Source organism: the organism of the source record quoted next, unplaced genomic scaffold (assembly GCF_019419815.1).
Source record: "Pyrus x bretschneideri cultivar Hongxiangsu unplaced genomic scaffold, Pyrus_bretschneideri_v1 Contig12, whole genome shotgun sequence".
NCBI lineage: Eukaryota > Viridiplantae > Streptophyta > Magnoliopsida > Rosales > Rosaceae > Pyrus > Pyrus x bretschneideri.
This window is the reverse complement of record NW_025999413.1, coordinates 5,344,030-5,371,904: the sequence shown is the minus strand read 5'-3', so window position 1 is coordinate 5,371,904 and position 27,875 is coordinate 5,344,030. Positions and strand designations below refer to the sequence as shown.

The 27,875-nt window shown below is 36.3% G+C and overlaps 3 protein-coding genes, 1 non-coding gene and 1 pseudogene across 4 annotated transcripts; 1 reads left to right on the top strand and 4 right to left on the bottom strand.

Moving 5' to 3' along the window:
• The first annotated feature begins 2,209 nt into the window (after nt 1-2,209).
• Nucleotides 2,210-4,173, top strand: LOC103944605 (putative F-box/FBD/LRR-repeat protein At4g03220). Its single transcript, XM_048577676.1, has 3 exons — nt 2,210-3,298; nt 3,597-3,779; nt 3,871-4,173. The coding sequence occupies exons 1-3, from the start codon at nt 2,210-2,212 to the stop codon at nt 4,171-4,173; spliced, it is 1,575 nt and encodes a 524-aa protein (XP_048433633.1).
• Nucleotides 4,174-6,353: 2,180 nt separating this feature from the next.
• Nucleotides 6,354-7,048, bottom strand: LOC103933482 (calcium-binding protein PBP1-like). Its single transcript, XM_009343177.3, has one exon. It carries the CDS (start codon nt 6,922-6,924, stop codon nt 6,553-6,555), a length of 372 nt encoding a protein of 123 aa, XP_009341452.1. The 5' UTR covers nt 6,925-7,048; the 3' UTR covers nt 6,354-6,552.
• A 9,583-nt stretch (nt 7,049-16,631) lies between these two features.
• LOC103942967 (G-type lectin S-receptor-like serine/threonine-protein kinase At4g27290) lies at nt 16,632-22,191 on the bottom strand. The gene is made up of 12 exons (XM_048577675.1): nt 22,042-22,191; nt 21,687-21,897; nt 21,332-21,569; nt 21,167-21,254; nt 20,667-21,016; nt 18,707-19,530; nt 18,481-18,591; nt 18,176-18,342; nt 17,818-18,025; nt 17,443-17,680; nt 17,213-17,363; nt 16,632-17,128 (listed from the first exon to the last, which is right to left on the bottom strand). Exons 1-12 carry the CDS (start codon nt 22,189-22,191, stop codon nt 16,820-16,822), a joined length of 3,045 nt encoding a protein of 1,014 aa, XP_048433632.1. The 3' UTR covers nt 16,632-16,819.
• Nucleotides 22,192-22,222: 31 nt separating this feature from the next.
• LOC103933502 lies at nt 22,223-23,922 on the bottom strand (annotated as a pseudogene).
• A 741-nt stretch (nt 23,923-24,663) lies between these two features.
• Nucleotides 24,664-24,756, bottom strand: TRNAY-GUA. Its single transcript has 2 exons — nt 24,720-24,756; nt 24,664-24,699 (listed from the first exon to the last, which is right to left on the bottom strand). It is a non-coding gene; the product is annotated as a tRNA-Tyr (tRNA).
• Nucleotides 24,757-27,875: the final 3,119 nt, after the last annotated feature.

Below are 27,875 nucleotides of genomic sequence, written 5' to 3'. Positions count from 1 at the left end.
TTATGGGGATTGATATAGAAGTTCCGTCCTCAAATCGATCCGTTGCCATCCCTAATTTCAAGATATCATTTAAAGATTGATTTCTACCGAAAATTCCGCATAGTCTCCCATGAAAATAGGACGTTAGTTTTCTAAAAGACAGCTTTATTGGCACTCAGTTTTTAGTTAAGTTCTCCCAATTTGATATTTGAACCAACTTTTTACAATAAAATGTAATTATAAGTACACCCAACCATATTCCAAAACTACCCTCACAACCCAACCTATATTACCAGGTAATATTGCACCCAACTCACACTACACCCCACCCCCACTGCGGCTTCAAACGTGAGACCAAAATTGCAATCAGATATATCTGGATGTTTCAATATCTTTAACAAACATGATTGCTCTGAAAATTTGGTTGGAGCAGGTTCAAGGCGCCAAAAGGTGTTTAATTTTAGCAGTGGTTTCAAAATAGATCGAAGGAAAAATCCAACAAGTTGGGTGAGGTTCGGCCCTGATTTGGCGAACCGCTAGCACTTGGTTCGGTGTCTTCTTCCGAATATACTTGAAGATTTTTATTAAGGATAAATCTACATATAATTAGTAAAACATATATATTCCCGTGGCATTCTTATTTATTGAATCATAAGGTTCTTGAAATTTATTTTAAAACTTATCTTCCACTAGTATTTTTATTTTTGTCAAACTTCCACAGTTCCACTAGTATTTTTAGGATAATGTTATTTACACACTCATTTTTACCTTTCGAACACCCTTATTCTTTTTTTTTGCCATTAATCTTCTTTAATTCATTCGATTCAACCACCGAACATTGAGGAAGATGTGTGAGAAATAAAAATGAGTGTGTGGATAACACTACCTATTTTTATTGATTTAAGTAGAGATTGTTTTCTTATCAAAACATGCAGAGTTTTGAAACTTGCTAAAAAATATACCAACTCTCTTTTCTTAATAATTACTAGCAATGTTCACACATGCAATGAATGTGCTTTGAAGAAAAAAGAAGGGAGTGAGAGAGTGTCAAAACAGATTTGAATCATTATAATGCCCTGATTTTTTAAGCAAATATTACAACTCTTTAGCATTTAAAGGCTATAATAGTTATGCGACCCTATTTGGTTGACAAATAGAATTATCTTAATATATTCTAGCATTTGTCTACACACTTTGTGTGTATGAACACATTTGTTTAGAAAATGAGAAGGAGAGAGGGGAGAGAGGGAGAACGTGGGCAGAGTGGGAGGTTTTTTTTTTAATTTTTTTTAGAGGTATTTTAACATCACCTGTAGGTGAGGTTTCAATAAAAAAAAGTAAAATTTGGAATTGTGAATTACATTATTGCCCACCATTTTTTTTGTGTGATAGAAGACTAAGTAGTCTTTTCACCCTCTTTTGGTTGACAAAGAGAGTTTCATTAATTAATAGAGATACATGCACACACATAACAGATACCCATACATATTGTGTTAATAATTTCATTTCATTTTGTTTTGTACTAGAAAGTGTTGATTATCCTCATTTTATATTTTTCATTATTTTATTTTAATGTAGGGCTAAAAACATTTTACACCCTTATATAAATTTGTGGTGGTTTTCAAAATAGGGTAACAAGGTTTAACTTAAAGTTTTGAAATTGTATAATTATACACCTTTTTGTCTCTTTGAATAGACAATCATCCACATTATTGATGAGATTTTTTCATTTTTTATTAAGGTAGTACAAATATGACTTACATGTTAGACCATATATATATATAGGAGTCTGAAGCTCATCATGTCACATATATAATAAATTATTATACAATCAATTTAACCGAAAACACAAATTCATACAATTTTAAAACTTTAAAGTGCAATATGAAAAAAATTAAAACTTCATGGCGAATATTTAAAAACCTAGGCAAATTAAGAGACAGTAAAAATGTACTTAAACTCTTTTATACAAGTAGGGATAGTTTGAAACAAACTCAAACGCTGTTCCCGTCCTCACCTCACTGAATCTTTGAACCATTCAAACCCTAAAGTACGTAACACGGACATTCTTTCAACAAACCGGTAAAAACCAGATGAAACCCTAAAAATCATCATCACAATGGAAACAAGATCGGCTGCCAAGAAAAGAGAGCTTCTGATCTTGTACAACCAAAACGATCAAATTGATGACGACAATAGTAGCAGAAGCACAAGCATTGGCCGGATCACAATGGAAACAAGATCTGCTGCCAAGAAAAGAAAGCTTCTCATTTTCTACAACCAAAACGATCAAATCGACGATGACAAGAGCAGCAGATGCAGAAGCATTGACCGAATAAGTGACCTCCCGGACGCGGTTCTCCACCACATCCTCTTCCTCCTACCCATCAAAACCGTCGCCCAAACCAGCGTCTTATCAAAACGGTGGCGTGATATCTGGTCCTCATTCCCTGACCTAGACTTCACCACTTTAAACCCGAATATCATAATATCCTCTACCACCACCGGAAGATCGCATTCATTATCAAGGCCAAACTCTCAAAATTCTAAAGAAGCCGACTTCATAAGGCAAGTCCTAACCCTCCGCGACAAGCACTCTGGTATTCGGATCCTCAGATTTCGTTCTCGGTTGAGTTTCTCTCGCCTTAATGGCCTGATCCGCCTCGCCATCCGGCGCAATGTGCAGGAGCTGGACGTGGATGTAGCCACCGAGGATTACTTCAACTTCCCTCGATGTGTGATTGCCAGTGAGTCTTTACGAGTTTTCAAAATGAAATCTCTTGACCCTGGTTTCAGATTGCCCCCTTCATCTGTGATGACCAGTGGATTTAAATCCCTCCAATCACTGTCGCTTTCGCGCATTATTTTAAACAACCAGCCTTCTCTCTCGGATATGTTCACCGACTCTTCTTTCCCTATGCTCAAGAAACTGAGCCTGGATGCCTGTTTCGGGTTGAAACACCTTCTGGTTGGGTGCCGGGCGATTGAGGATTTAACCTTGGAAAACTGTTTTCAGCTTCAAGGGTTGGATGTTTCGGGTGGGAAATTGGAGAGGTTGAAAATTGGGAGTTGTTTTGATGTTTATGTTGTTAAGAGTTGGGTGAAGATTAATGCACCGAGACTTAGAATTATTCTTTGGAAACATAATGCTATTACTGATAGTTGTTCTATAGAGAATTTGAGTTCTCTGCAAGAGGCTTACGTTGGTTTCTTTCGTGTGCGGGAAGATATTAGTGTGGCAAAGCTTCATAGTGTGTCCAATCTTTTTATGGGACTCTCTCATGCCCATTGCTTGACACTTGAAAGCCAATGCATTGAGGTACTTTAATTTTAAGTAACATTCTTTTGCTAGATATTCCGTTCTATGACAAAACCATTAAAGCTCAAATTGATAGTCTGACAACAAAAGTGGCAAGAAAGCTTTAAATATCTAACCGTTAATCATGTTAGCTTTTTTCTAAATGTGTGGTTTAGATTCATAACTTGGTAACATCATTTGACAAGAGAATATTATCTTGTAAATGCGTGTGACATTGCTAACTTTATATGGTCATCAGTCTAGGTGGCATTTTCAGTGCGGGGCATGACTTATATGGTTAGTCTTTTGTTGTTTGCAGATTCTATCAAACAGTAATTATTTTGCAGTTTATCTAAATCCCTTTCACAATCTCAAATCTTTGGAGCTGCATACGTGTTTCAACAAGAATAATGTCCCAGGATTGGCGTGCATATTCAAGAGTTCTCCCATGCTCCACACACTGATTCTCAACATTATAAATGATTACAAGACTGTAAGGAAAGTAAGTGTTACAAATGAGATTATTTCGTTTATGTTTTTCTATTATGTTCTTAATTAATTTAATTTGGTTTCTCATTTGTATGCATATCTAGCAATGGAATAAGGATATGTGGGAAATGTCCAACTCGGAGGAAGAAAAGTACTGGGAATCTCAAACCCAAATCTTGAAGCCCTTCCTACAAAACCTTAAGGTGGTAAAGATTCATGGGTTTTTAGAGTACGAGAATGAAGTTAGTCTAGCCAAGTTCTTGCTAAAGCATGGAAAGGCCTTGGAAGAAATGATTCTGTGCACTGGACACTGCAAAGCTAGATATTCTCTCCAGCGACAAAAGATTAGGTCACAGATGATGGGATTTTCTTGGGCGTCTTCTAGTGCTAAAATTGCCTTTCATTGAACTTAAATTTGTACTACCTTTTTTTAATAATTTTTTTTTATGGAATTGTACTACCTTATTTTGCTTCTTCAGTTCTTTTTCTGAATATATATATATATATATATATATAAGCACTTTTCCTTAATAATTAATGTCTTCTTTTTCACTTTATTAGGATAAATTTGGATGGACCGTTAACCATTTTCTCTTGCTTCATTTTGAGGAGCAGTAAGCTGCATCCAAAATATCGTTGGTTATAACGTGTGTTTATTTCTCAGCTCATATTATAAGACCTGTGAAAAATGTATTACGTGACAAATGTTTCAAAGTGCACACAAAATTTCTCCATTCGATTAAAGTCTACAATGAAATATACATTAACTAGAACTACGGAATCGCAAGAAATGTTTAAAATTCAATCAGTACAAGAAGGACACTTGTTTTTCTTGTGGATAGCTTCGACGTTCCTCCTAATTTCCTAAGCAGCCAGTACTAGATATTGGGGCATGTGATGTGGACAATATATCCAATTTGACATGTGACAACGGCTATAAATTTAAAGAACTGTTGTGAGATGTCATAAGAAGACTAAATATATTCATTAATTCTCATTTTTTTTTAAATTTATTTTAAAGATGACTAGCTGGTTGTTTTGTAAATATTCGAATAATACCACCATACGTTTTCAGAAGTCAAAAAGACTTACAGAAATATTTCAATCTTTTTCTAATCATCACGTACGATTCACTAATCGAAGAGAGTTTAAATTTGAGAAGTGCCATCATATATATTCGATTCACTGAATTATACATTTTTTTTTTTTTTTTGGGGAACAACACTGTGAATGATACTTTATATTATATTATTATGCAAGTGCTGGCCTACATAAGTATATTAATTCCTTCGGATGTACAGTAGACAAAAAATATATTTTTTATCATATACGGAAGTTTCTTGGTCTTAGTACTCATCGGTCATCACGTCTAGAGTTATTTTAGTTGACAAAAAATTTTCGATACTATTTATTTTAACGAAAAATTATATTTTTATACTAAAAAATAAATCATGATACTATTTGCTTTACTTTTTATTTTTTCTTTATTATTAAAACTAAAAAATTTCAAGCATTTTCATTAGTTTTCCATTTATTTATTTTATTCGAAATATTGTCGCATAATATCATTGTTCATTCAAATTATGATACATGTATTTATTTTTTGTTATGTATGCCTAGAAATGTCATAAAAATATAGAAAATTCATCATATACGCATATTATAACATATAAAATAATTTAGTATATAATAAGTTTTCGAGTACATATAAAAATTACTCCATTCGATCGTAATGCATGATTTGTGGGATAGCCACATCTAAAGTCAAAAGGCTTAATGAGAAAGAAAATGTGCCCTTGGAAATTTCTGGATCATCTTTTTCTATATACTTATTTAAATAAACGAGAGAAAATGTGGAACAAGAAAAATAATTTAAAATTCTTTAAGAGTTGAGACAATTCTTTCGCCAAAGCGAAGAGTACTCTATGATCATCCAACGACAGCTGTGGCATCTTAACATGACACGGCTGCGTGGCTATGGCACCTTCGTGAAATTCATTTTTAACGGGTACATACCAACATAACCAAATACTTTAGTGATCTAATACGGTGATAGACAAGTTCTTAAACAAGAATCAGTAAACCCAAAGCAGCGGCAGCCTGCATTGTTTGCATGCTCCTCGTGCGACAGATATATTAAAAATGCAGTCTTTAATTTAAAAAATACCAGTTTTGATCCTTGTAATATAATATATATGGCTTTACATTTGCTTTCCTGCCGGTATAGCTCATGTGAAATGAAACTTTTTGTAGTAACGAGATCAAAGATCAGAATTCAGAAAATTGGTCCGTGGAGAGTCCACTTTTTTTTTTTTTTTTTTATTTTTTTTAGAAAACCTCAGCAGTACGAGGGGAATAGAATCCGCTCTCTTATAGAGTACATTTGGCATTTATCAAGACAAATTTCAATATAACATTTCAGCATACTTATTGGAAAATCAATATGACAACAACTAATTTAGATCACAAATATAATTACTCATGTATTTGGTTATATGATTTTTCTAATGAAGTTGTACTTTGGCTTAATTTTGATATGTATGATTTAAGAATCTGTAGAAATTCTTCTATGTTCAAAAAGAAAGAATTGATATACAAACAAGAATATTTATCAAGTCCAAGAATTACAACTAAAAGAAGGTGTTATTTCTCTGTATTTTCCAAATTTGACTTTTTCTGGACGAATGACGTTGAAAGTAAAACCATGAAATAAAAACCATGCACCTAACCCAAGTAAAAGTAAAACTTCTCCTTGATCAACTAACAAATCAAAATTGATCAAGAAATTAGGGTCTCTTGTTATCATCACTAAACTCCTCTTGCATGGCCTGCTCAAGCCAAGTCCAAGACTCTTCCATCAACTCAGGACTCAGTCTGAACATCAAAACGCAAAACTCCATCTGGTTCAGAGCACCATCACCGTCCATGTCACCTTCCCTCACCATGCTCACAAGCTCATCTTCTCTAAAGTTCTGCAGACCGAGCAGGGCAGAGTTCCTCCGCAAGCTCTCCAGCGTAATGACCCCTTTGTCCTTGTCCATCAACAGCTGAAACCCGTTGCACAGCTCTCTTATCAGCCCCTTGCCGCCGAGCTTATCCGCCATCACCGGCAGCAAGTCTTCAAAATCGTCAGCAGCCCTCTTTCCAACTCCTGCCATTGGTGATGATTGATAATCTTGTGGGATTAAAAATGAGATAAGCTCTTTCTCTGATGTATTGGGTGTTGGAGAGAGAAATGAGATGTGGGGTTTTGGTTGTGTGAGGAAAACATGGAAGGGGAGCGGAGGGATTTATATTATAAAAGACAAGGGAAGGAGGGTGGAAATTGGAAAGGGGTTCTTGGAAAGAGGAGAGTTGTGGTCTCCCTACGGATGACAGCAATGGAACAGTGGATAAATTGCTGGTCCGCTTTGATTCTATGCAACCGCAAGGGCCAGCAGTTGCCTCCTCTATTTCTCAGAAACTTGTCAAGGGTAATTCTGTCATTGTACAAAGTTGGTGCCATTCTTTCTCGAAAATTTTTATTCAACCAATTATCTTATCATCACACCCCACGTAAATATTTTCACCATTGAATTCTCCATTTGGATCCTATATTAATTTGAAAAGTAAAAGTAAATTAAAAGTACATGAATCCATATATCTGCCCCCCACCTTGATGCCCACCACTATCCGACGTCCCCTTCATTGACGTCGGTGAATCTCTTGTCGTTAGCGTTTCTTAACCACACCTTCTTCTCGTCCATATTTTCTCCCTCCTCTATTTCTCACTCTCTTCAACCATAACGCCGACATCGGAGGCCTCTAAAGTTTCCGAGTGGTTCAAAGTCGGTGATGTGGAGAACCACAAGTGCCTCTAGAATGGAGAAGGGAAAGTGGAGTCATCGACAGGAAGGTGTTGAGACAAAGAGGGATCATTTTTGTTGTATGTACATTTTAAAGTCAAAACTAGTGAAAACCGAATGGGGTGGCATGGAACGCGGTTGTGATGCTAAAAGAATTGGATTTGAAGTTTCCATGGAGAATCACCCGTGAATCCTCCATTGGTTTGAGGTGGAAGAGAACTACTCGTGTGCAAAGAGATTTTGGTTTTGTTTCTTCATTTTTCAGTTTTAATCAAATGGTGAATTAGAAATTAAAAAATAATAATAATAAATTTTTTTGTGTTCGGGTAGAAACAGGTTGTTGGGTTCCAGTAGAAAATTAGAAATTCCCTTCTCTCACTTCTCTCCCGCCTATTAGGGGGCATTGTTTCAGTTTTTATACTTTTGAAGAAACTTTTGGGGCATTTTGTGCTTTCTAAAAAAAAAAAGAGTTTAAGAATTTATGATTATTAAGGAATAAGAGGGTTCAAACCTATTACAATAACGTAGAGAAGGGGAATTTCGAATTGAGGATGTGTTGGTGGAAATTTAATATCCTATCTACTAGGATATTTGTATTTGGAATTTACTTACATTGACTCCATATAGGTGTATTTCTTTATGCAGTCAAACGTGATTAGTATATTTTAACCTTACAAATTTCATAATCTATTCGTTTTTTTTTTAATAATCTAAAGATAAATCATCTCTACAAAAAAAATAATCAAATAAAATATTAATTATTTGCTCATTCGTACGTATAAACAAATAGATGTTTCATCACAAAAATATTACATTGTTTGATGCATAAGCGCGCACACATACACACACATATATATATAAATGACTAAATGATGATCTATTTGATTGAAATTTTACAGAAATGATGTGTAAATAATAATTAAGATAATAAATTGTACTAACCATGAAATGGCGGCGGTTAAAATATGTTAATCCCATTTGCAACGGACAAGGAGGGGCACATGCGATGGACATCATCAGTAGTTTCCCTTGGAATTTACCTCTAATTTTGACTTTCACCACTTGTTAGATGACTTAGACTTCAGATTATGAGCCCTTTGACTTTCACCACATTGGATGGAAGTTGGTTTGCATAACTTAACTAGTTTTGAACATGTTCACATGCAATGAACTTGAAAAGTTGGTCAAGGGCTGAAAAAAAAAAAAAAAAAAAAAAACCAACCTCTTTTCTGGTTGGCCTTAAGGTCGGTCGTTCTCTTTCCCGGAAAATATACGTGCCAAAAAGTGTTACTTATAGATATGAAACATATTCCATTCAAATAGGCTTTAATTTGTTCAACATATAAGAAATGGTCGCACGTTGGTGTTAAGAATCTCATCCCACTTTGCTTAGTTTAGAAGGTTGTTCTACACCTGCAACTTATTATCAGCAAGACTATAAAATATTGAAAGGTAGTATGTGGAAAATAGAGAATAACTTTAGGTGCGTTTGTTGAACCGAACTAATTCGGACTGGATTAACTTTAGAGTACTAGCTGGACTTGCTTAGATTAAACTAAGCTGGACTAACTTAGTGAAGCGTTTGGTGTAGTATTAGATTAAGAACTAAAATAATAAAAATAATAATATTTAATTCTATCTTTTACATTTTATTTCTTTTTCTTTTTTTCTTTTACCTTTCTAGAACACCCTCTCTCTCTTGAATGCTCTTCATTTTTTACTTCTCTGTCCAACTGCTCTCTGACTCTCTCTTTTTACTTTCTCCCTCATCACCAAATTCCATTCTTTTTCACCACTTTCTCCCTCATCATCAAATTCCAGTTCTTTTTCATTCATTCTAAAAAAAAGCTTATGATTTGTCATATAGGTTTTTTTTTCTAGATTTTTCACAAGCTTCTGGATTTCATTTGGGTTTTGGCAGATTGGTATTTTTTGTTTCTGGCTTTTGGTTGGCATTGTGGAGTTTGCCGACGATGTCCCGACGGATGAAGGTGATGGTCAAGAGCGATATTGGGAGTTGGGGAAGCCAAGGATCTGAGTAGAGGAGAAGCACTGCCTTTCAACAGCAATCTCGACGATAAACTCTAGATGTGCACGAGAAAAGCAGATATGAGGTCTCATGATTCTAGGTTCTAGGCAAGGAGTGAGGGAGAGAGTAGGAGAGAGTGAATAGAGAGTAGAGAGAGGCAGTTCTTAGCTAGTCCCATGGTTTTCGGAGACTCCCGCTAAGAACCTTTAGTGATGTCTTTAGTCTAGGCGAGTCCGGGCTAATCTCATTAACACTAGTCTCGCATAATATCAAACACAGGACTAGACTAATAGTTAGTCCAGTCTAGTCCAATGACACTTAGTGAGGGCAAACAAACACCTCCTTACATTATTGTGAATATAATATGTTTCGTATTAATAATACAAATATTATATGAATAATTCGATGTCAGGATAACGTTAAGTTTACCCATTGACGTCCTCGTGAAAATGAGATTGTAATTACCTCCTTTCCATTTTTATCTACTAGAGAATTCATGTATAGCTTCCCACTTTTTGGGTAAAGAAGTAAAAGGTTGATGATTCTTGGGAATATTTTTGCACATTACCCTCAAGTGGTGCTTACTACTTTATTTATCACCGTTAATAATAAGTAAAGCGATGAACATTCCCACAATTTGAGAGCGATAAGCAAAAATGCACTTTGACTCTAGCACTTACACGAGCTATTACTTTAGCAAGTATAAAATTGTATCTCCATCATACCTCATAATATTATATTCAACAGTTCTTGTGTATAATTTGTACACATGTTGCCTGTTGCCGTTTATGCGAGAAACAATAATTGAAAGAAAAAAAAAAAAAAAAAAACAAACAAACAAATAATACTGAGTAGCCCATTGCTCTTTGGGGTATATGTATGTGTCTTAGACATGGGTATGACTTTCCTCATCCACCACATACTCACTTTTTTGGCCTGCCACAGTTGTTACCTGTTCTTCCTCTTCTGTTTCCTTACAATCCACGTTCAGACCGTGGGAGGCCTACTCATCTCGTTATTCACTGCTCTTACAAAGCTTCTAGCAGTCCAAATATCAAAACTTCAATTTTATTAATCTTTCACTACTTAAGTTTTTAGGTAAGCAGTTGAGCCTAATTGAATTGACATAAGAGCTTAGAGAAGATGGCTCACAACTACACCAAGTTATGTGACTCATTAGTTGCGTAACGTCTACGTGAGCTTTAGAGAAGAGAGAAGAACAGTACTAAGAGCTCGTGTACTTATTAGTAATGGAAATGAAAAGAAAACGAATAGGTGTTAATCCAATTCCCTTTCCTTACTTTTTCTTTTTTCGAAATTATCAAATTCCCATTTCCTGAGGACTTGTTGAGGAGAAACCTAGAGACAACTAAAATACTTAGCGAGAACCTTCAAGTTCCATAGAGCATCCAAAGAGTAGTCCTTGTTGGTCTAATCTCCTCCTGGTACTATGTGTAGAGGACAATGCGAGTAGACACTGATCCAACTATGTGTAGAGGACAATGCGAGTAGACATTGATCCAAAGACTTCAGAACAGGTATAAGTTCTTTACCTACTTGTGGACACATACAGTTTGATATATAAGGTAGTACTCCTTGAGTTACTTGGTTCACTTAATTAGCTGCCATTATGTATCACAGAAAAGCGTGTACGAAAAAACACAATTCCCATCAGTTTTAGCTCATGATTTTATAAAGAGGTGTTTGTTGATTTGTCTCTTGAACTTGTATGCAGTTGTCAATTTCCCCTTGAACTTTAATTTTAGCCGATTACCCCATTGAACTTTTTTAATTAGCCAATTTTCCCCTTGAACTTGAATTTTAGCCGATTACCCCCTTGAACTTTTATAAATAGCCAATTCCCCCTGGCGTTAGATTTTAAAAAACTTTCATTCAGTTTTTCATCCTTTTTGCCCTCATATAGTTGTCATGTGTTGTTTCCGCGATCAAGATGGATGGAAAATTGGCTATTTACAAAAGTTCAAGGGGGTAATCGGCTACAATTATAGTTCAAGGGAGAAATTGCTTAATTATAAAAGTTCAAGGGGGTAATCGACTAAAATTAAAGTTCAGGGAGGAAATTGGCAGCTCCATACAAGTTCAGGGAGTAAATCGACACATATGCCTTTTATATATATAAAAAAAAAAAAAATGGTGTTCTTCCTCTAGCTCTTTCCATGCTTCTGTCAGTCTAAATGTCATACCTAATTGAACCTTCGCAGGTATTCATTTGATTCACGCTCACTTGCCGAAATAATAAAAATTATATGAAGACCAAAGAGGAAGTCCTCCCATATTATACATTTACACATTCCCAAATTCTAATTTCGTAACTTTTATCGACCTTCTGGCAAACTAATGGTGACTATATTGGATAAACTTGTAGAAGTTTGAGAAGAGGAATTAGCAACACTGGAATTCCTGTGTTGCAAAAGCAGGTGCTTTGTAGGTTGGAAGAGATGCAGCAGTGCGAATTATAGAAGACATTGTTGGTCCATCTCTGGAGCTTCTTGAACACACAAAACCCTACATGGATACACTAAAGCTTCACCAGGCCAGCATGTTTCCCTTACGGATTTGTTAATCACCTCCATTCCATGAGAGAATATGAGATCAATCTACTAACGAGGACATAATTGTGACTGTGCTAACCTCATTTCATCCGATCTTGAACTCCCTTTTCTGTAAACAAAGTAGTTTAGAATACCGCATTTCCCAAACAAAACAAAACCCCTCCCTATTGACTAACTAGCTAACAGTTTCTTCTAACATATAATTAACTGATCTACAATGTGTTCATATATTGCTCTAAAGTATGTAATGATTTAAGAATCGACAGACAAAAAGAAGCCCAGTCAAATAAATGAGTATGAGGAATAAATAAGTGTTTTACTTTTGAAAACGCACCTCAATCAGGCCAACATATGTCGCAAAGCACGATCATTTTCTGAAATAATAATAGTTGTACGTGAAGCACGATTGAAGCCTTGAAGTTACGACACATTCACATAAGAATTGTGAAGTTCAAAGACGAAGGTTCTCTAATAAGTACAAATCTCAAAATTCAAACTCATTTAACGGTGATAAATAAGGTGGTGAACATACACCACACTAAATGGTAGGTAAGCAAAAATGCACTCTATATGGGAGCATTTTTACTCACCAGCATTTAGTGTGGTATATACTCACCACCCTATTTATCACCGTTAGATGAGTTTGACTTAGTTATATGAGTGAATCGACGATTAGTAATATCGAAGAAACCCCATTACCCCTATTGAGCAATTCCCAGGTTCATGCTGCCCACGATGTCAGACGTGCTTGTTGACTTGTTCTTTTGTACAGACTAAGCTTCACGCTAGGCAATAATGTGTCAGAGGGATGTTCGAAGCTCTGCCTCAAAATGTCCACTCCAAATATTAAGGTGAAGGATTCCACTTTCCATTGGTGCAGCAGTTGTGGCAATCATTGCAGAAGCTGATACTGATGCGTTAGACGACCAGATAACTAGTTTTATAGTCATCCTATCCAACACCACAAGATTTCCATCACCGCTAAGCTTTAAAACACCCGGAGAATCAAGTGGGAACTCTCTGTTGCCAACCCATACTTTCGAGTTCTTTGGGATTGTGTTATACCATATAACAAGGTGGAAATTTCTCTTAATTTCCAAAATCTAGGGAAAGTACGTACCCAGCATCATGTGTTCTAAACTTGTAAAAATATTTTAGTCCAAAATGTCAGTAATGACAGCAATTTAATTGACAATCTGAGTCCACCAATCATTTGAAGTAATGGAAATTTTTTTGTTGTGCCAGAAATACGAGTGGTACAATGAAAAATATACCTATTATCACCTCCTGCTGTCAGTAGTGACATCAATTTAATAAAGACAATCCGAGTCCGCCAGCCTCATAAGTTCAAGGTGAGTTTGATCACCTTCCACTGTGGCACAAAAAACATCAAATATACCTATTATTACAGGCTCGTGTTTACATATACGGAAAGGAAAGAGAATGGCTGGAATGAGACTTATTCCAATTCCGAATTACTCAAAATTTGTTTATCAACCAAAGTAGAATGAACAGTAGTACGGGTCCCACATAAAATTAGGAGTCCAAATTTTGATATTGAAGAAATTGAATTCCGGAGGGAGAAGGTCGGGTTGGACAAGGGTGAATCGATATCAAATTTTTCATACCCAAATTACCTACATATATTTTCTGGAAACACCAAAATTCTCATAAGCTATTTGGACCGGAAATTGATTTTGGAGGTGGTTTTATGTGATTTTACAGTAAGAAGAATTTGAGAGATTGAAAGAAAGATACCGACTTGAATTCTTACGTCTATTCTCACAAACGCCATCAAATGTTGACGTATGTTTTTACCATGGTCATCGAAGGACTTCGAGCGGGTCAAAGTCAAAGAGGTTAGGGTTTTACTAAGATTGCATTCACACAGATAACACAAGGGATTTGAGTAGTTCACCTACATCCACTGGCCATGTGGCAATAGTGAGTCCTAGTGAGGAAAAATATGTGTAAACGGTTGAAATATTTAACATCATCGGTACCTATGAGAAAATAGAGTTTAAATATTCTAATCACATTTCAACTAATATCGAGACATTTTGTGACCAAACCCCACAATTGACGAATTGTGCAAATGATAACCAAGTTGGGGACAATATCAATGTTGTTGGAAGAATGCATTTTTGGCCCATCTTTCTGATAATTTCACAAACGTTATAGGCACAATCTTCCTTTCAAGATTTTTCTTGACAAAGTGTCGATCAATGGTATAGACACAATCTTTCCTTTCAAGATTTCTTTGACAAAGTGTTGATCAACCTTCACATTGTTTGATCATGTTGTATCGGATTCTCAGCTATCTACCTTGAAGATTTATTGTCACAATATAACTCCATGGTTTCATTTGGTTCAAAACGAAAACACCTCAAAAGTTTACGTAACTAAAGATGTTCACATATTTCGTGTGCCATATCTCTCTACTTAGCTTCCGCATATGACATTGACACCATTTTCTGCTTCTTACTACACCACGTAACCAAATTATGTCCAACAAACGTAAAAATTAAAATACTCAAATGTAGACCGTCAGTCAGTAACATTGTCAGCCCCCTCAACCTTTAAATGCTCATGTTTTCCATAAAGTATTTCTTACTGGGTGCAAACTTCAAATAAGGGCGGAGCCATGAATGGACCATAATGGTCCTGGACCTACCTAACATTTTTTTTCCATTGGAAAAGAAATTAGAGTTATCCTTCTGTTTTCCATAGATTTTTCATGGGATTAGGGCCCCAACCAAAGAGAGAGAGAGGAAGTAGGTGAGAGAGAGCTGGTTCTCCTGAGTTTAAACCCTTTCACATGGTGCTGGTTCTCCTAGAGTTTAAACATTTTCACTCCATTTCATCAGTACGTTACGGTCAGTTGTAGCATTGTTGCAGAGCAGGGGTTGTTGGTGGTGTTGTAGCGTTTTCTTTAGATATGTAATAAGCCGCTCCTAACCCGAAATTCTGGCTCGGCCATTGACTTCAGATATGCCAAAATTTGCATTACCACAGGCATGTGATCTTCACTCGGTGAGTGCATAAACTAACTTACAACACTTGCAGTATATGCAATATCTGGACGAACATGAGATGTATAAATTTATCTCTCCACAAGGACTGCACACAAGACCTACTTGCAACAAAATACTTGCTTAAGCGCCGCAACTGGAATGATGACAACTAGCAGACGAGCAAGACTGCCAAGACTGCAAACGGCAAACAGCTGCAACAGAACATGCTGTACCAAGTGTATAAAAAGAACTGTGCCCACGGTAGAAACTACAGCATATGCCGTACCAAGACAGCAAACAGATGGAATAGAATACGGTAGACCAGTAAAGCATGCAGCAGCAGTAAAGCACGGACAGCAACCAGACAATTTTACTGACTGCAACCGGTCAACTTGCCACTGACAGCAAGAATTCACGAAAAAAAAATCCAAAAAATTAAAGTAAGAATTAACGCTGCAATAGGCCAAAAACACACAATCCAAGATGCAATCCAGGTAGCAGCAAAATATCCACACGGCATAGCCACAAGCCAATACACCGGACAACCAAGATTGCTGTAGTTGTTAGATACCAATTACATAACAGCTGTAGTAAAGCAACTGAACTCGGTACACAAGCAGCACGGCGCAAAAAATGATACTGCTACTAACACGCACCAATTATATACGGAACGAAACCAAGTCTTGATGCCAATACGTCAAATACTTTGTTACTTTATTCTCTTGGATTTACAATATATATAGATACATGACATATTTTATAAGGAAAGTAATTACAAAAGATAAGGATACTAAATCCTAAAAATTACAAATCATAATCCAACCTAAAATAGAACTGCATAAATATTTACAATTATGACTGAAATCAACGTAAACATGTAATGGCTAGACCTATAGTCATTTGGTCATTTGAATTGAGATTCTCTGTTGATCTCTGTGTTCAGAGTCAACAGACTTATAAACTGAACCACTCAATTTAAATCATGCAACCTCCATTAGCTCATCTCACTGACCCACTTGGGCCACTTCACACAAAATCAAGCTTTTGAACGGCCCATATCTCTTTAGCAACAACTCTTCAAAGCTGAAAACAACAAATTTCTCACAGAAATAGCAGAGAAGTCAGCAGTATTAGCGATCGCATATATACACGAAAGAAAACTTGTGTTGTACCATGTGCCAACAACCTTGTTGGTATATGCTACAATTTGATTCATCCCAAAAATCCTCCATCTTCTTTTAAAATGGTATTGTAGAGAACGCTGTCGGAATAGGCATGTCTAGGAATCTAGAAGAAACAAATATCAAGTACAGGTTCCATGATTGAATCTTCTTAAAATTGTTGGGAAAATTACAAGAAAATTGTAATATTCTTCTAAGAAGCACGTAGACAATTATAATTTATTTAATATTAAAAACGAACCAACAAGTACTAATTTCCACATGGTGAAACAATACATTGATTAGGAAAGTAACTAACAGTACACCAAAGTTCTAGCATTGACCAAAAGAAAAATATTACACTTAACAAGCAAGGAGACATTCTTACACAGTTTTTAGTTCAGAGAAAAGGAAACAGTAAATATCGAACCTCTATCGAGCTTCTGGCAAACTAATGGTGACTACATTATTGGAAAAACTTTTAGGTGCTTGAGAAGAAGAACCAACAGCGCTGTACTTCCTGTTTGCTGAAAAAACAGGTTTATTGATATGTGGAAGTGATGTAGCTTCATTGGCCAGCATAAGAACTACAGAAGACATTGTTGGTCGATCAGTTGGAGCATCTTGGACACACAAAAACCCTACATAGATACATCTCAGAGCTTCATCGGGCCGGCATGTTTCCCTTATTGATTCATCAATCACCTCCATTATTCTACCTTCATTCCATAATTCCCATGCCTGTAGGTTTAGCATATAAACAAACCCATCAATCTTGCAAGGTTTAAAATATAAGGAATATGAAGTAGGGGTTCTATTACTTACCCATCCAGCAAGAGAAAATGGATCTTCAAAACAATAAAAAGCAGAATTCTTCCTTCCACTTACAATCTCTAAGAGCAACACTCCGAAGCTAAACACATCCAATTTCTCTGAAAAATAGCCATACATTGCATACTCTGGTGACATGTAGCCGCTGCATGAATTAAAGGTAGATGAGTCAACAGCAGTAAGGGATTGCATAAGGTCTACGCAAAGGAAAGCATGCAACGTACTATGTGCCAACAACCCTATTTGTATTTGCTTCCATTTGATCGATCCCAAAAATCCTTGCCATTCCGAAGTCTGAGATTTTGGGGTTCAATGTTCCATCCAATAGAACATTACTTGCTTTGAGATCCCGGTGGATGATTTTCAATCTAGAGTACTTGTGGAGATAAAGTACTCCTTGAGCAACGCCTTCTATAATTTGAAAGCGTTTACCCCAATCCAGTTTTTCCTTTTGAGATGGATCTGATTGCCAAAAACCATGAGGGAAAATGGTTTTAGTGAAAATTCTTTAAAAGTTGGAAAAGATCTTGCAGAAGGATAATGAAATGTGATTTCCAAACAATATGAAAGAATTAATGTTAGAAGTGATGAGCATGTACCAAACAAAAATTTGTCCAAACTTCGATTGGGCATGAACTCGTAGATCAATATCATTTCTTCATCTTCAATACAGCAACCCAAGAGCCAAACGAGATTGGTATGTTGCAGCTTGGCTATAAGCTTCAACTCATTCATGAACTCCTGATGTCCTTGCCCTGACTTTCTTGACAGCCTTTTTATCGCTACTTCATTTTCAGTCAAAATCCCCTGTAGAGGATGAAAATTACCGCAATAAGAGAACCAATAGACTCGTTATGAAACCTAATTCAAACATTGTTAAACTTAATTCTAACCTTATTAAGCAATATGAAGAACAAATAGTGTACTAGCATTTAGTGCACATATTGGAAGGGTCACCTTATAAACAGGGCCAAATCCTCCCTCTCCGAGTTTATTAGATTCAGAGAAGTTGTTTGTAGCAGCTAATATACTCCTTAAACTGAAGAGTGGTAGTTCTGTTTCATTCCTTCCACCTCCAGCGCTAACATTTCTTACAACCTCCCTCATCCTTCCTCCGATGCTCCCTGTTTGAGACTTATTGTTAGAGCACCGTTTCTTTGGATAGAATCGGGTTTGCTAATTGGTGACTGCACATGTACGAGAGAGAGAGAGAGAGAGAGAGAGAGAGAGAGAGAGATGTTGTGTGTGTGTGATATCTATACCCCCATTTCTCAAAGTTTTCTTCCACAAGAAATAGCCAAAAATTATTGTCAGCGATCCTGCTATTGCCGAGACTATGGCTATTGCAAGCTGCTGAACATGACCCTTACCACCTGCAATGAAGAGAAATGGATCCCTTTAACAAATAAAATGATGGCCCCAAGTAATTTCCATTCCAGGCAAAATACATACACACAGAAAATAGAAAAAGAAACCAAACAAACATACCTTGATCAGAGCGGTGAACACGAATATACATGGTTTGCCCAAAACGATGATTCTCGACAAGATCCGTCAAGTTACCAAACCATGTCAAGCATCCTAGACCACCTTTTTCTGTCACCTTTGAATAGGCATAAGCTGTGCAAGAGCAGTTCTGAAGGCATTCAGATTTACATTCACTCATATTCCTATTTACAAAAATTATAGCATGATCTGGTAGTTTCATCTTCTCAAACATTGAAAACACTTGGCCTTTATCACATGCCAATGCCTTTTCCCGAACACAACCACCGGGCCAGTCCTCCATAGCCCATTGTTTTGTAAATTCGGTCCTGAAACCCTTCAAACACTTGCATTGTGACGAGAATGGATCACTGTTTTTATCACAGGCACCATGTGGACCACATCGAGCATAAAAGTCACATTTATTGGTAGGCTCTGCCCACTCTTCAATCCATGTCTTACTTTCATCAATGCAGCGCAGCAGATTAAGCTTGCCAGATGGACTCAAAACGGCCCTCAGTTTTATGGAGTTATCCGACGCACCAAAAGTAAAATAAATAGCCTCAGCATCGAAACTGTAAGCAATGTAAAAAAAGCCTCCACTTTGATTTCCATCACCACGGAACTTGAAAACACCCGGAGAATCAAGTGGGGATTCTCTGTTAGCAACCCATACTATTGGTGCCTTTGGCATTCTGCTGTACCAGACACCAAAGAAGTGTTTGGTAGAATTTTCAGGACTGAAGAAGCCTAATGTGAAGTTCCCTGCTGGAGAAATCATGGTCTGGTTTGGACCAACAGATTGCCCTGGTACTAAAGTTGCTTGGCTGGCACATGACGGCATAGTAAAGTATAAGAATGGTAATGTAACAAGACAAACTAAGAGCCACTCCATCTCCATCTCCAGTCAGGGACATAAAACAGAAGTAGCGGAATAAGAAGAAATTTGTTCAGAGAATGCCTCGGTCGCAAGCTATAATTTATACTAACCGAAATGGTTTAAATTTCACATCAATTCAGAAATGTGGATCATGCCTTGTACTCACTGAAATTATTAAATTTCACAGCAAATCAGAAATGTGGGTCATTTAGTCATTTAGCCATTCACACTCAGCTTGCTTAGTCTTAGTCTTAGTTGTATTGATTCATAGCTCATGACAACTGTAAGCATCTTACATGATGACTTAGTTTGAAATTGAATGGCTAGATTTAGTTTGAAATGATGTAAGGGAGAGAAGCTCCCTCCTTTCTCTCCAATGGCAACAAATACCACACTCTCATGTGTGCGTGAATGAATAAATGTGATGATGCAGTTATGTTAGACATTCCTCTGCAATATTCCCCTTCATCGTCTTCTTTCTCAGAAAAACCGAACACTGAGGTTGCATCGCTCAACACAGAAATCCATTCCAAAATTCAATCTAAAATCACCAAACTCTAACACTACGTCTTCTTTCTCGACGTGCATTTTCTATTTCTAGGAAAAATTAAGACTGAGGACTAATGCAAAGTTGCGAGCCAAGTCATAACGGACATGAATAGAGTAGGCATATGTGTTAGATTAGTACTAGCTAGGGTTTATATATATATGAGTTTAACTATAATTTCTAAAAACTTGCCCGATCATCAAGCGTTGGTGAATCTTCAACACTCCACGAACAATGCCTCTTTCCACTAACATTTTCTAACAACTCTCCAAAGATTAATATCCAATTTCTCAGAGGAATTAAATTAAGCAGTAATGGTGATCACATAAGGTTTAGTACTTGAACGAAAACATGTGCAATATATACTTACTATTTTCCAAATACCTTGTTGGCATATTTATGTGACAAGAAGAACCAAAAATAAGTACTGATTAATGAAAAATATCAGAAAGTATTCCTCTGTAGGCCTTCGGCTCCCACATTACCCATGGAAAAGAGCACAATCCAACATTATATTGAAATTGAGAAATTCTTACACGGTTTTTAGTTTAGAGAAAGGAAACACTAACAAACCATTATCGAGCTTCTGGCATACTAATGGTGACTGCATTATTGGAAAAACTTGTCGAATTTTGAGAAAAAGAAGAGCCAACATGACTGGACTTCCTCGGCGTTGAAAAGCAGGTTCTTTGATGGGTGGAAGTGATGTAGCTTCATTGTTTAGCATAAAAACTACAGAAGACATTGTTGGTCGATTAGCTGGAGCTTCTTGGACACACAAAATCCCTACATGGATATACTTCAGAGCTTCATCCAAACAGCATGTTTCCCTTACTGACTCATCAATCACCTCGATTCCTCTACCTTCTTTCCATAACTCCCATGCCTAATTTTAACATATAAACAAACCCATCAATCATGCATGACCATTCACTTTCTTGAGATTGAATCAAATCTGAAAAACATTACTTACCCATCCAGCAAGACTAAGCGGCTGTTCAAGACGATGAAAAGCAGAATTCCTCTTTCCACTTACAATCTCTAAGAGCAACACTCCAAAGCTAAACACATCCAGTTTCTCTGAAAAATGGCCGTAAAGTGCGTACTCAGGTGACATGTAGCCGCTGCACGAATCAAGGGTAGAGAAGTCAGCAACAAGCAAGTAATTGCATAAGGTTTACATATGAAGGAAAGCACTTACTATGTCCCAACAACCCTGTTTGTATTTGCCTCAGTTTGATCCATGCTGAAAATTTTTGCCATCCCGAAGTCTGAAATTTTGGGGTTCATTGTTCCATCCAACAGAACATTGCTTGCTTTTAGGTCCCTGTGAATGATTTTCAACCTGGAGTACTTGTGGATATAAAGTACTCCTTGAGCAACACCTTCTATAATTCGAAAGCGTGTACCCCAATCCAGTGTTGTATTTTTGGATGAATCTGATTACGCAAACCATGAAGAAGAATGATTTTAATGTTGTAAAAAGGTAATAAAAATGTGATGCCATGGAAGTCAACAATATGAAAGAATTAATGGTAGTAGTGATGAGCATATACCAAACAATAATTTGTCCAAACTTCTATTGGGCATGAACTCGTAGATCAATATCATTTCCTCCTCTTCAATGCAGCAACCCAAGAGCCTAACGAGGTTGTTATGTTGGAGCTTGGCTATAAGCTTTAACTCATTCATGAACTCCTGATGTCCTTGCCCTGACTTCCTTGACAGCCTTTTTATCGCTACTTCTTCATTTTCAGTCAAAATCCCCTGTAGAGGATGAAAAATTCCAGAATAAGAGAGCTGCTAGACTCCTTAACTAGGAAAATTTGGGACATTGTTAAGAAATATACAAAAGATATGACGAAGAACCATTAATGTACTAGCATTAAGAGCGCACAGTGGAAGGGTCACCTTATAAACAGGGCCAAACCCTCCCTCTCCAAGTTTATTAGCTTCAGAAAAGTTGTTTGTAGATGCGACTATACTCCTTAAACTGAAGAGTGGTAGTTCGCTATCATTCTTTCCACCTCCAAGGCTAACATTGCTTATAGCCTCACTCATACTTCCTCCTGCACTCCCTGTTTGAGTCTTATTATAAGAGCACCATTTGTTTGTGTGTTAATCGGTGCCTGCGTCTGTGTGTGTGTGTGTGTGTGTGTGAGAGAGAGAGAGAGAGAGAGTGAGAGTGAGAGTGAGAGAGAGATGGTGGCAGTGTGTGCAAACGTGCGGTACCTCTGCCTTCATTTCTCAAAGTTTTCTTCCACAATAAATAGCCAAATAATATTGTAAGCAATCCTGCTGTTGCTGAGACTAGTGTTATTACAAGGGACAGCTTATGAACATGACCCTTACCACCTGCAGTGAACAGAAAAGGTTCCAACTAATTATCGTTTTCTGAGTAACTTTTGCTGTATGCTAAGAATATTAATTGACACAGAAAACAGCGAAAGAAACCAAACAAACATACCTTGATCAGAGCGGTGAACACGAATATACATGTTTTGCCCAAGCCCATGATTCTCTACAAGATCCGTCAAGTCACCAAGCCATGTCAAGCATTTTACAGTACCTCCTTCTGTCACATTTGAATAGGCATAAGCTGTGCAAGAGCAGTTCCGAAGGCATTCATATGCACACTCACTCATACTCATATTTCCTAAAATAATAGCATGATCCGGTAGTTTCATCTTCTCAAACTTTGAAAACCCTTCCCCTTTATCACAAGTCAATGCCTTTTCCCGAACACAACTACCGGGCCATTCACCTGTAGCCCATTGTTTCTGAAATTCGGTCCTAAAACCTTTCAAACACTTGCATTGTGAGGAAAGGGGATCACCATTTTTATCACAGGCACCATATGGACCACATCTAGCATAATAGTCACATTTATTGATAGGCTCTCCCCATGCTTCAAACCATGTCTTACTTCTCTCCGTCCACAACAGTAGGTGGAACTGCCCAGTTGGACTCAAAACAGCCCTCAGCTTTACTGAACTATCCGACACACCAAAAGTAAAATAAATCTCATTAGCATCAAAACTGTACGCAACGTAAAAGAAGCCTCCGCTTTGATTTCGAAAGAATGTTTTTGACTCCTTGTCGAAGTATACAGCACTTCTCCAATACGTAGCATTTGCCTTCCAGGTTATTAGCTGCCTCTGAACTTTCGGATCAATGCCTAAGCTGAACATTCCGGTTGTGGATCATCAAGTGCTGCCCACGATGTCAGACGCGCTTGTTGACCTGTTATCTTGCTCAGGCTAAGCTTCACGCTAGGCAACAATGTGTCAGAGGGATGATCGAAGCTCTGCCACAAAATGTCTTCTCCAAGTTTTAGTTGAAGGTTTCCACTATCCATCAGTACAGCAGTTGTGGCATTCATTGCAGAAGCTGGTACCGATGCATTAGAAGACCAGATAACTAGTTTTTTAGTCATCCCATCTAACACCACAAGATTTCCATCACTGCTAAGCGTTAATACACCCGGAGAATCAAGTGGGAATTCTCTGTTGGCAACCCATACTTTCGGGGTCTTTGGGATTGTGTTGTACCATATACCAAGGAAGAATTTCTTCGAATTTCCGGGACTAAAGAAGCCTAATGCAAATGTTCCACTGGAAGAAATCAAGGTCTGGTCTGTGCTGATAGATTCTCCCGGTACTAAATTGTCAAGGCTTGTACAAACAGATAGGAGAAACATAAAAGCACAAAGAAGAAGCCACCCCATTCAGATACAGAGATACAAAGGAGGAAGAAGAAGTGTTCAACAATATTTGTCCCAACAACTAGTGAAAGTGCGCACCCTATTGCAAATGCGCATCATGAACAACCTTAATTTCATCAAATATTTAAGTCCAAATGTCGGTAGTGACGGCAATTTAATAGACAATGTGAGTCCACATGTACTTTTTCACGGTCCCCTTTGGCCAGCCAGCCACTTATTAGGTTCAAAGTGAGTATGATCACCTTCCACTGTGGCGCAAAAAAGCATCAAATATACCTATTAAGTATTACCTACCTACTAAGTCGAGAGATTGTCTCACGCCACTGATTTATCAGGTGTGGCACAAAAAAAGCATCAAATATACCTTTTACCTACCCACTAAGTCGAGAAATTGTCTCACATCACTGATTTATCACGTGCCAATCATCTATTGGATGAATAATGCCATTTTTAAACACGTGACAAACATTTATTGAACAGTGACGCCACTGAAACTAAATATCCGTTACATTAGAGAATTGCACTCGGTGTGCTACCTTATTCTGCTAATGTAAAAGGTATGATTGGCCGAGCATATCTCAAACAACTCCATGCAAAATTTGGAAACAGTTTGTGGGCAACCTTGTTACCACTGAATTTTGTTGAAATATGCTGCTAAGAATATGCAATGATCAGGAAAATTGGAAACTTTGACCCAAAAAAAAAAAGGAAATTGGATTTGTTTTCACCCGTTTTTTAAGTAACTTCGAAGGTATAAGAAATATTTTTATTAAATTAAAAAAAGAAAAAAAAAGTTACCAAAAATTAAATCCGACCTGCCGGATTCGAACCAGCGACCTAAGGATGGCTGAGAGATTATTACCCACTACAGTCCTCCGCTCTACCAACTGAGCTAAGGTCGGATTGCTGTCGTTTTGCATGGGATTTATAGACAAACAATGATAGAACTTAATAGTGCAATTTGGCAAAAAATTTGCAAAATGAGAATTAATCGAATAATCAGTTGATTATTACCATGAAAATTTGTTAAATTTTGTTGTACTATCGAAAATATTGTGTAGTTTATGGGTTGTGTCATAGATTTTTTTGTTTTTATTAAACGATAAATTTTGTTAAATTAACCATTGATAGGGTTCGAACTCACGCAATCATGCAATGACTCAATTCCTTTTCACCACTGTTATCGGGTAACCCGATTAGGGTATACACGTGGCTAACACGATATACGATAAACAAAATATTAATTTTATAACTTTATAACCCAAAAAAAATACTATAATAATTATGTATATATATATATATATATATTAATTTAACAATTTTATACCCCTAAAAACTATAATAATTATATATATATATATATTAAATTAAATATTAAAAATTGGTGATCATTGGATCAGCATAAATATATATATCATTCAATTTCTTAAGTGTTATACGTACAAAATAAATAAATTTAAATCCACTTAATAAATACACACACACACACACCATTGAACTTGATGAGATACGAATTCTACAAAACTAATTTCAATGATCTAACCGTCAAACTTGTTTGTATATGCTTCGAGATAGAATCAGCAAAAAATCGTAAAAAACTAACATTCAGAGGTCAAGTAATGGGACAAAACTTTTCAACGGTTATCAACGAAAAATCACGATTTAACGGTTATTTTAACTTCGATTTTGATGATTTTTTACAACCACACTCCTTTACCCTATATGAATACAATGTATGAACTCGATATTCAATTTAAAATATTTACACTAGTGGATACCACAAAATCTTATGTTATACTTAATGAAAGTATGAATAAAAACTCTTAAGTGTTAGTGAATTTATCATTTTGATAGGATACGCATTCTACGAAACCAATTTCATCGATCCAACCGTCAAACTTGTTTGTATATGCTTCAAAATCGCATACGCCAAAAATCACAGAAGACAAACATTCAGAGATCAAGTAACGGGACAAAACTTTTCGACGGTTATAAACGAAAAATCACAATTTAATGGTTATTTTAACTCTGACATAGATGATTTTTTACAGTTACACTCCTTGACCCTATACGAATACAATGAATGAACTCGATCTTCAATTTAAAAAGTTTACACTAGTGGATATCGCAAAATCTTATGTTATACTTGATGAAAGTATGAATAAACTATTAAGTTTTAGTGAATCTATTGTTTTGATGGGATACGCATTCTACGAAACTAGTTTCAACGATCCAACCGTCAAACATGTGTGTATATACTTCGAGATCGCATACGCCAAAAATTGCAAAAAACAAACATTCAGAAATCAAGTAACGAGACAAAACTTTTCAACGGTTATCAACAAAAAATCACAATTTAACGGTTTATTTTAACTCCGATTTTGATAATTTTTTACAGCTACACTCCTTGACCCTATATGAATACAATGAATGAATTGGATCTTCAATTTAAAATATTTTACACTAATGGATACCACAAAATCTTATGTTATACTTAATGAAAGTATAAATAAACTCTAAGTGTTAGTGAATCTATCGTTTTGATGGGATACACATTCTACAAAACTAATTTCAACAATCCAACCATTAAACTTGTTTGTATATGCTTCAAGATCGCATACGCCAAAAATCGCAACAAACAAACATTCAGATATCGAGTAATGGGACAAAACTTTTCGACAGTTATCAACGAAAAATCACGATTTAATGGTTATTTTAACTCCGATTTGATGATTTTTTTACAGCTACACTCTCTGCCCCTATATGAATACAATGAATGAATTCAATTTTCAATTTAAAATATTAACACTAGTGGATACCACAAAATCTTATATCATGATGATCGATGAAAATTGAGGATTTTGTAAAAGGAATAGCATACAAGCTTTGAGTTCCATTGGCAAGGTTTAAACTTTTGAGAAAGGCTTCACAACCTTGAAAACAAAAATTCTTTCATTTTGCATATCCTTGCGCATTTAATATTTTGTAATAGACCAATAGTGTATGGATGTTTGTTTATTAGGCTCTTATTTTTTAGTGTAAATGTAGTACTTAAACGATAAATATGTTTTAATATTTTGAAGTAATATTTATGTGGTAATATGTGGTATGTGCAAATTTAAGAAAAAAAAAATATTTTTCTTAACAGGTCATAATGGGTCATAACGGGTCGGGTCATTTTACCCATTGGGTAAAGTGACTCGACCTGTTAAAGACCCGTTAAGATAACCGATGTGACACGACACGATCCGTTAAGATAATAGGTGTTACACGAACACGACAAACATGACCCGTTTGCCAGAAATGAGAGGGGTAAATCATAAAACGATTCTCTAGTGGAGGATAAGTTTTCTAAACAAAAAGTATTGAGCGTTATTAATCTAAGATCATTAATTTCGTCACCCAATTGATTAAAAACTCTCTGACATGCACATGCAAAGGCATGTAGCACAACTCTACATGACAACTCTATAATGGATGAATGATGTATTATTTAGGATAGTGGGTCAAATCGAATGAATCGAAGAATATTAATAACCAAATATTACAAAAGTATGTGGAAAATACAAATGGATGTGTGAATAGCACTTCCTATTATTTACATACATGACAAATATACATATTTATAATATCGATAGTGTCACTGAAACAATATATTAAATGTTATTCTAATTGATAATGTTAATCTGTATACCCTTCAAAAAAAAGGGATCTAATTGAACTTTACGCTCCAAATTTTTTACCCAACACCGTTGATGAAACAATCCAATAAATCCAATTATAACAAGTTCTTATAGAATTTCTAATATAATTAAAAAAGATTAACCCCAAGCAAAATATGCTGAAATCCCCTTGGAAGTATCAAAGAAATAATACTAACATGTAGAAAAATAAACATAATCCTTATTTTGTTGCTCTCTTTGATGGAAGTTTTATTTTCCCATAATGTATCCTAATTTTTATGCCCAAGCCAAAATATCACAAGTCCCACCTCCTCCTCGACCCCCATAAAAAGAAAGGA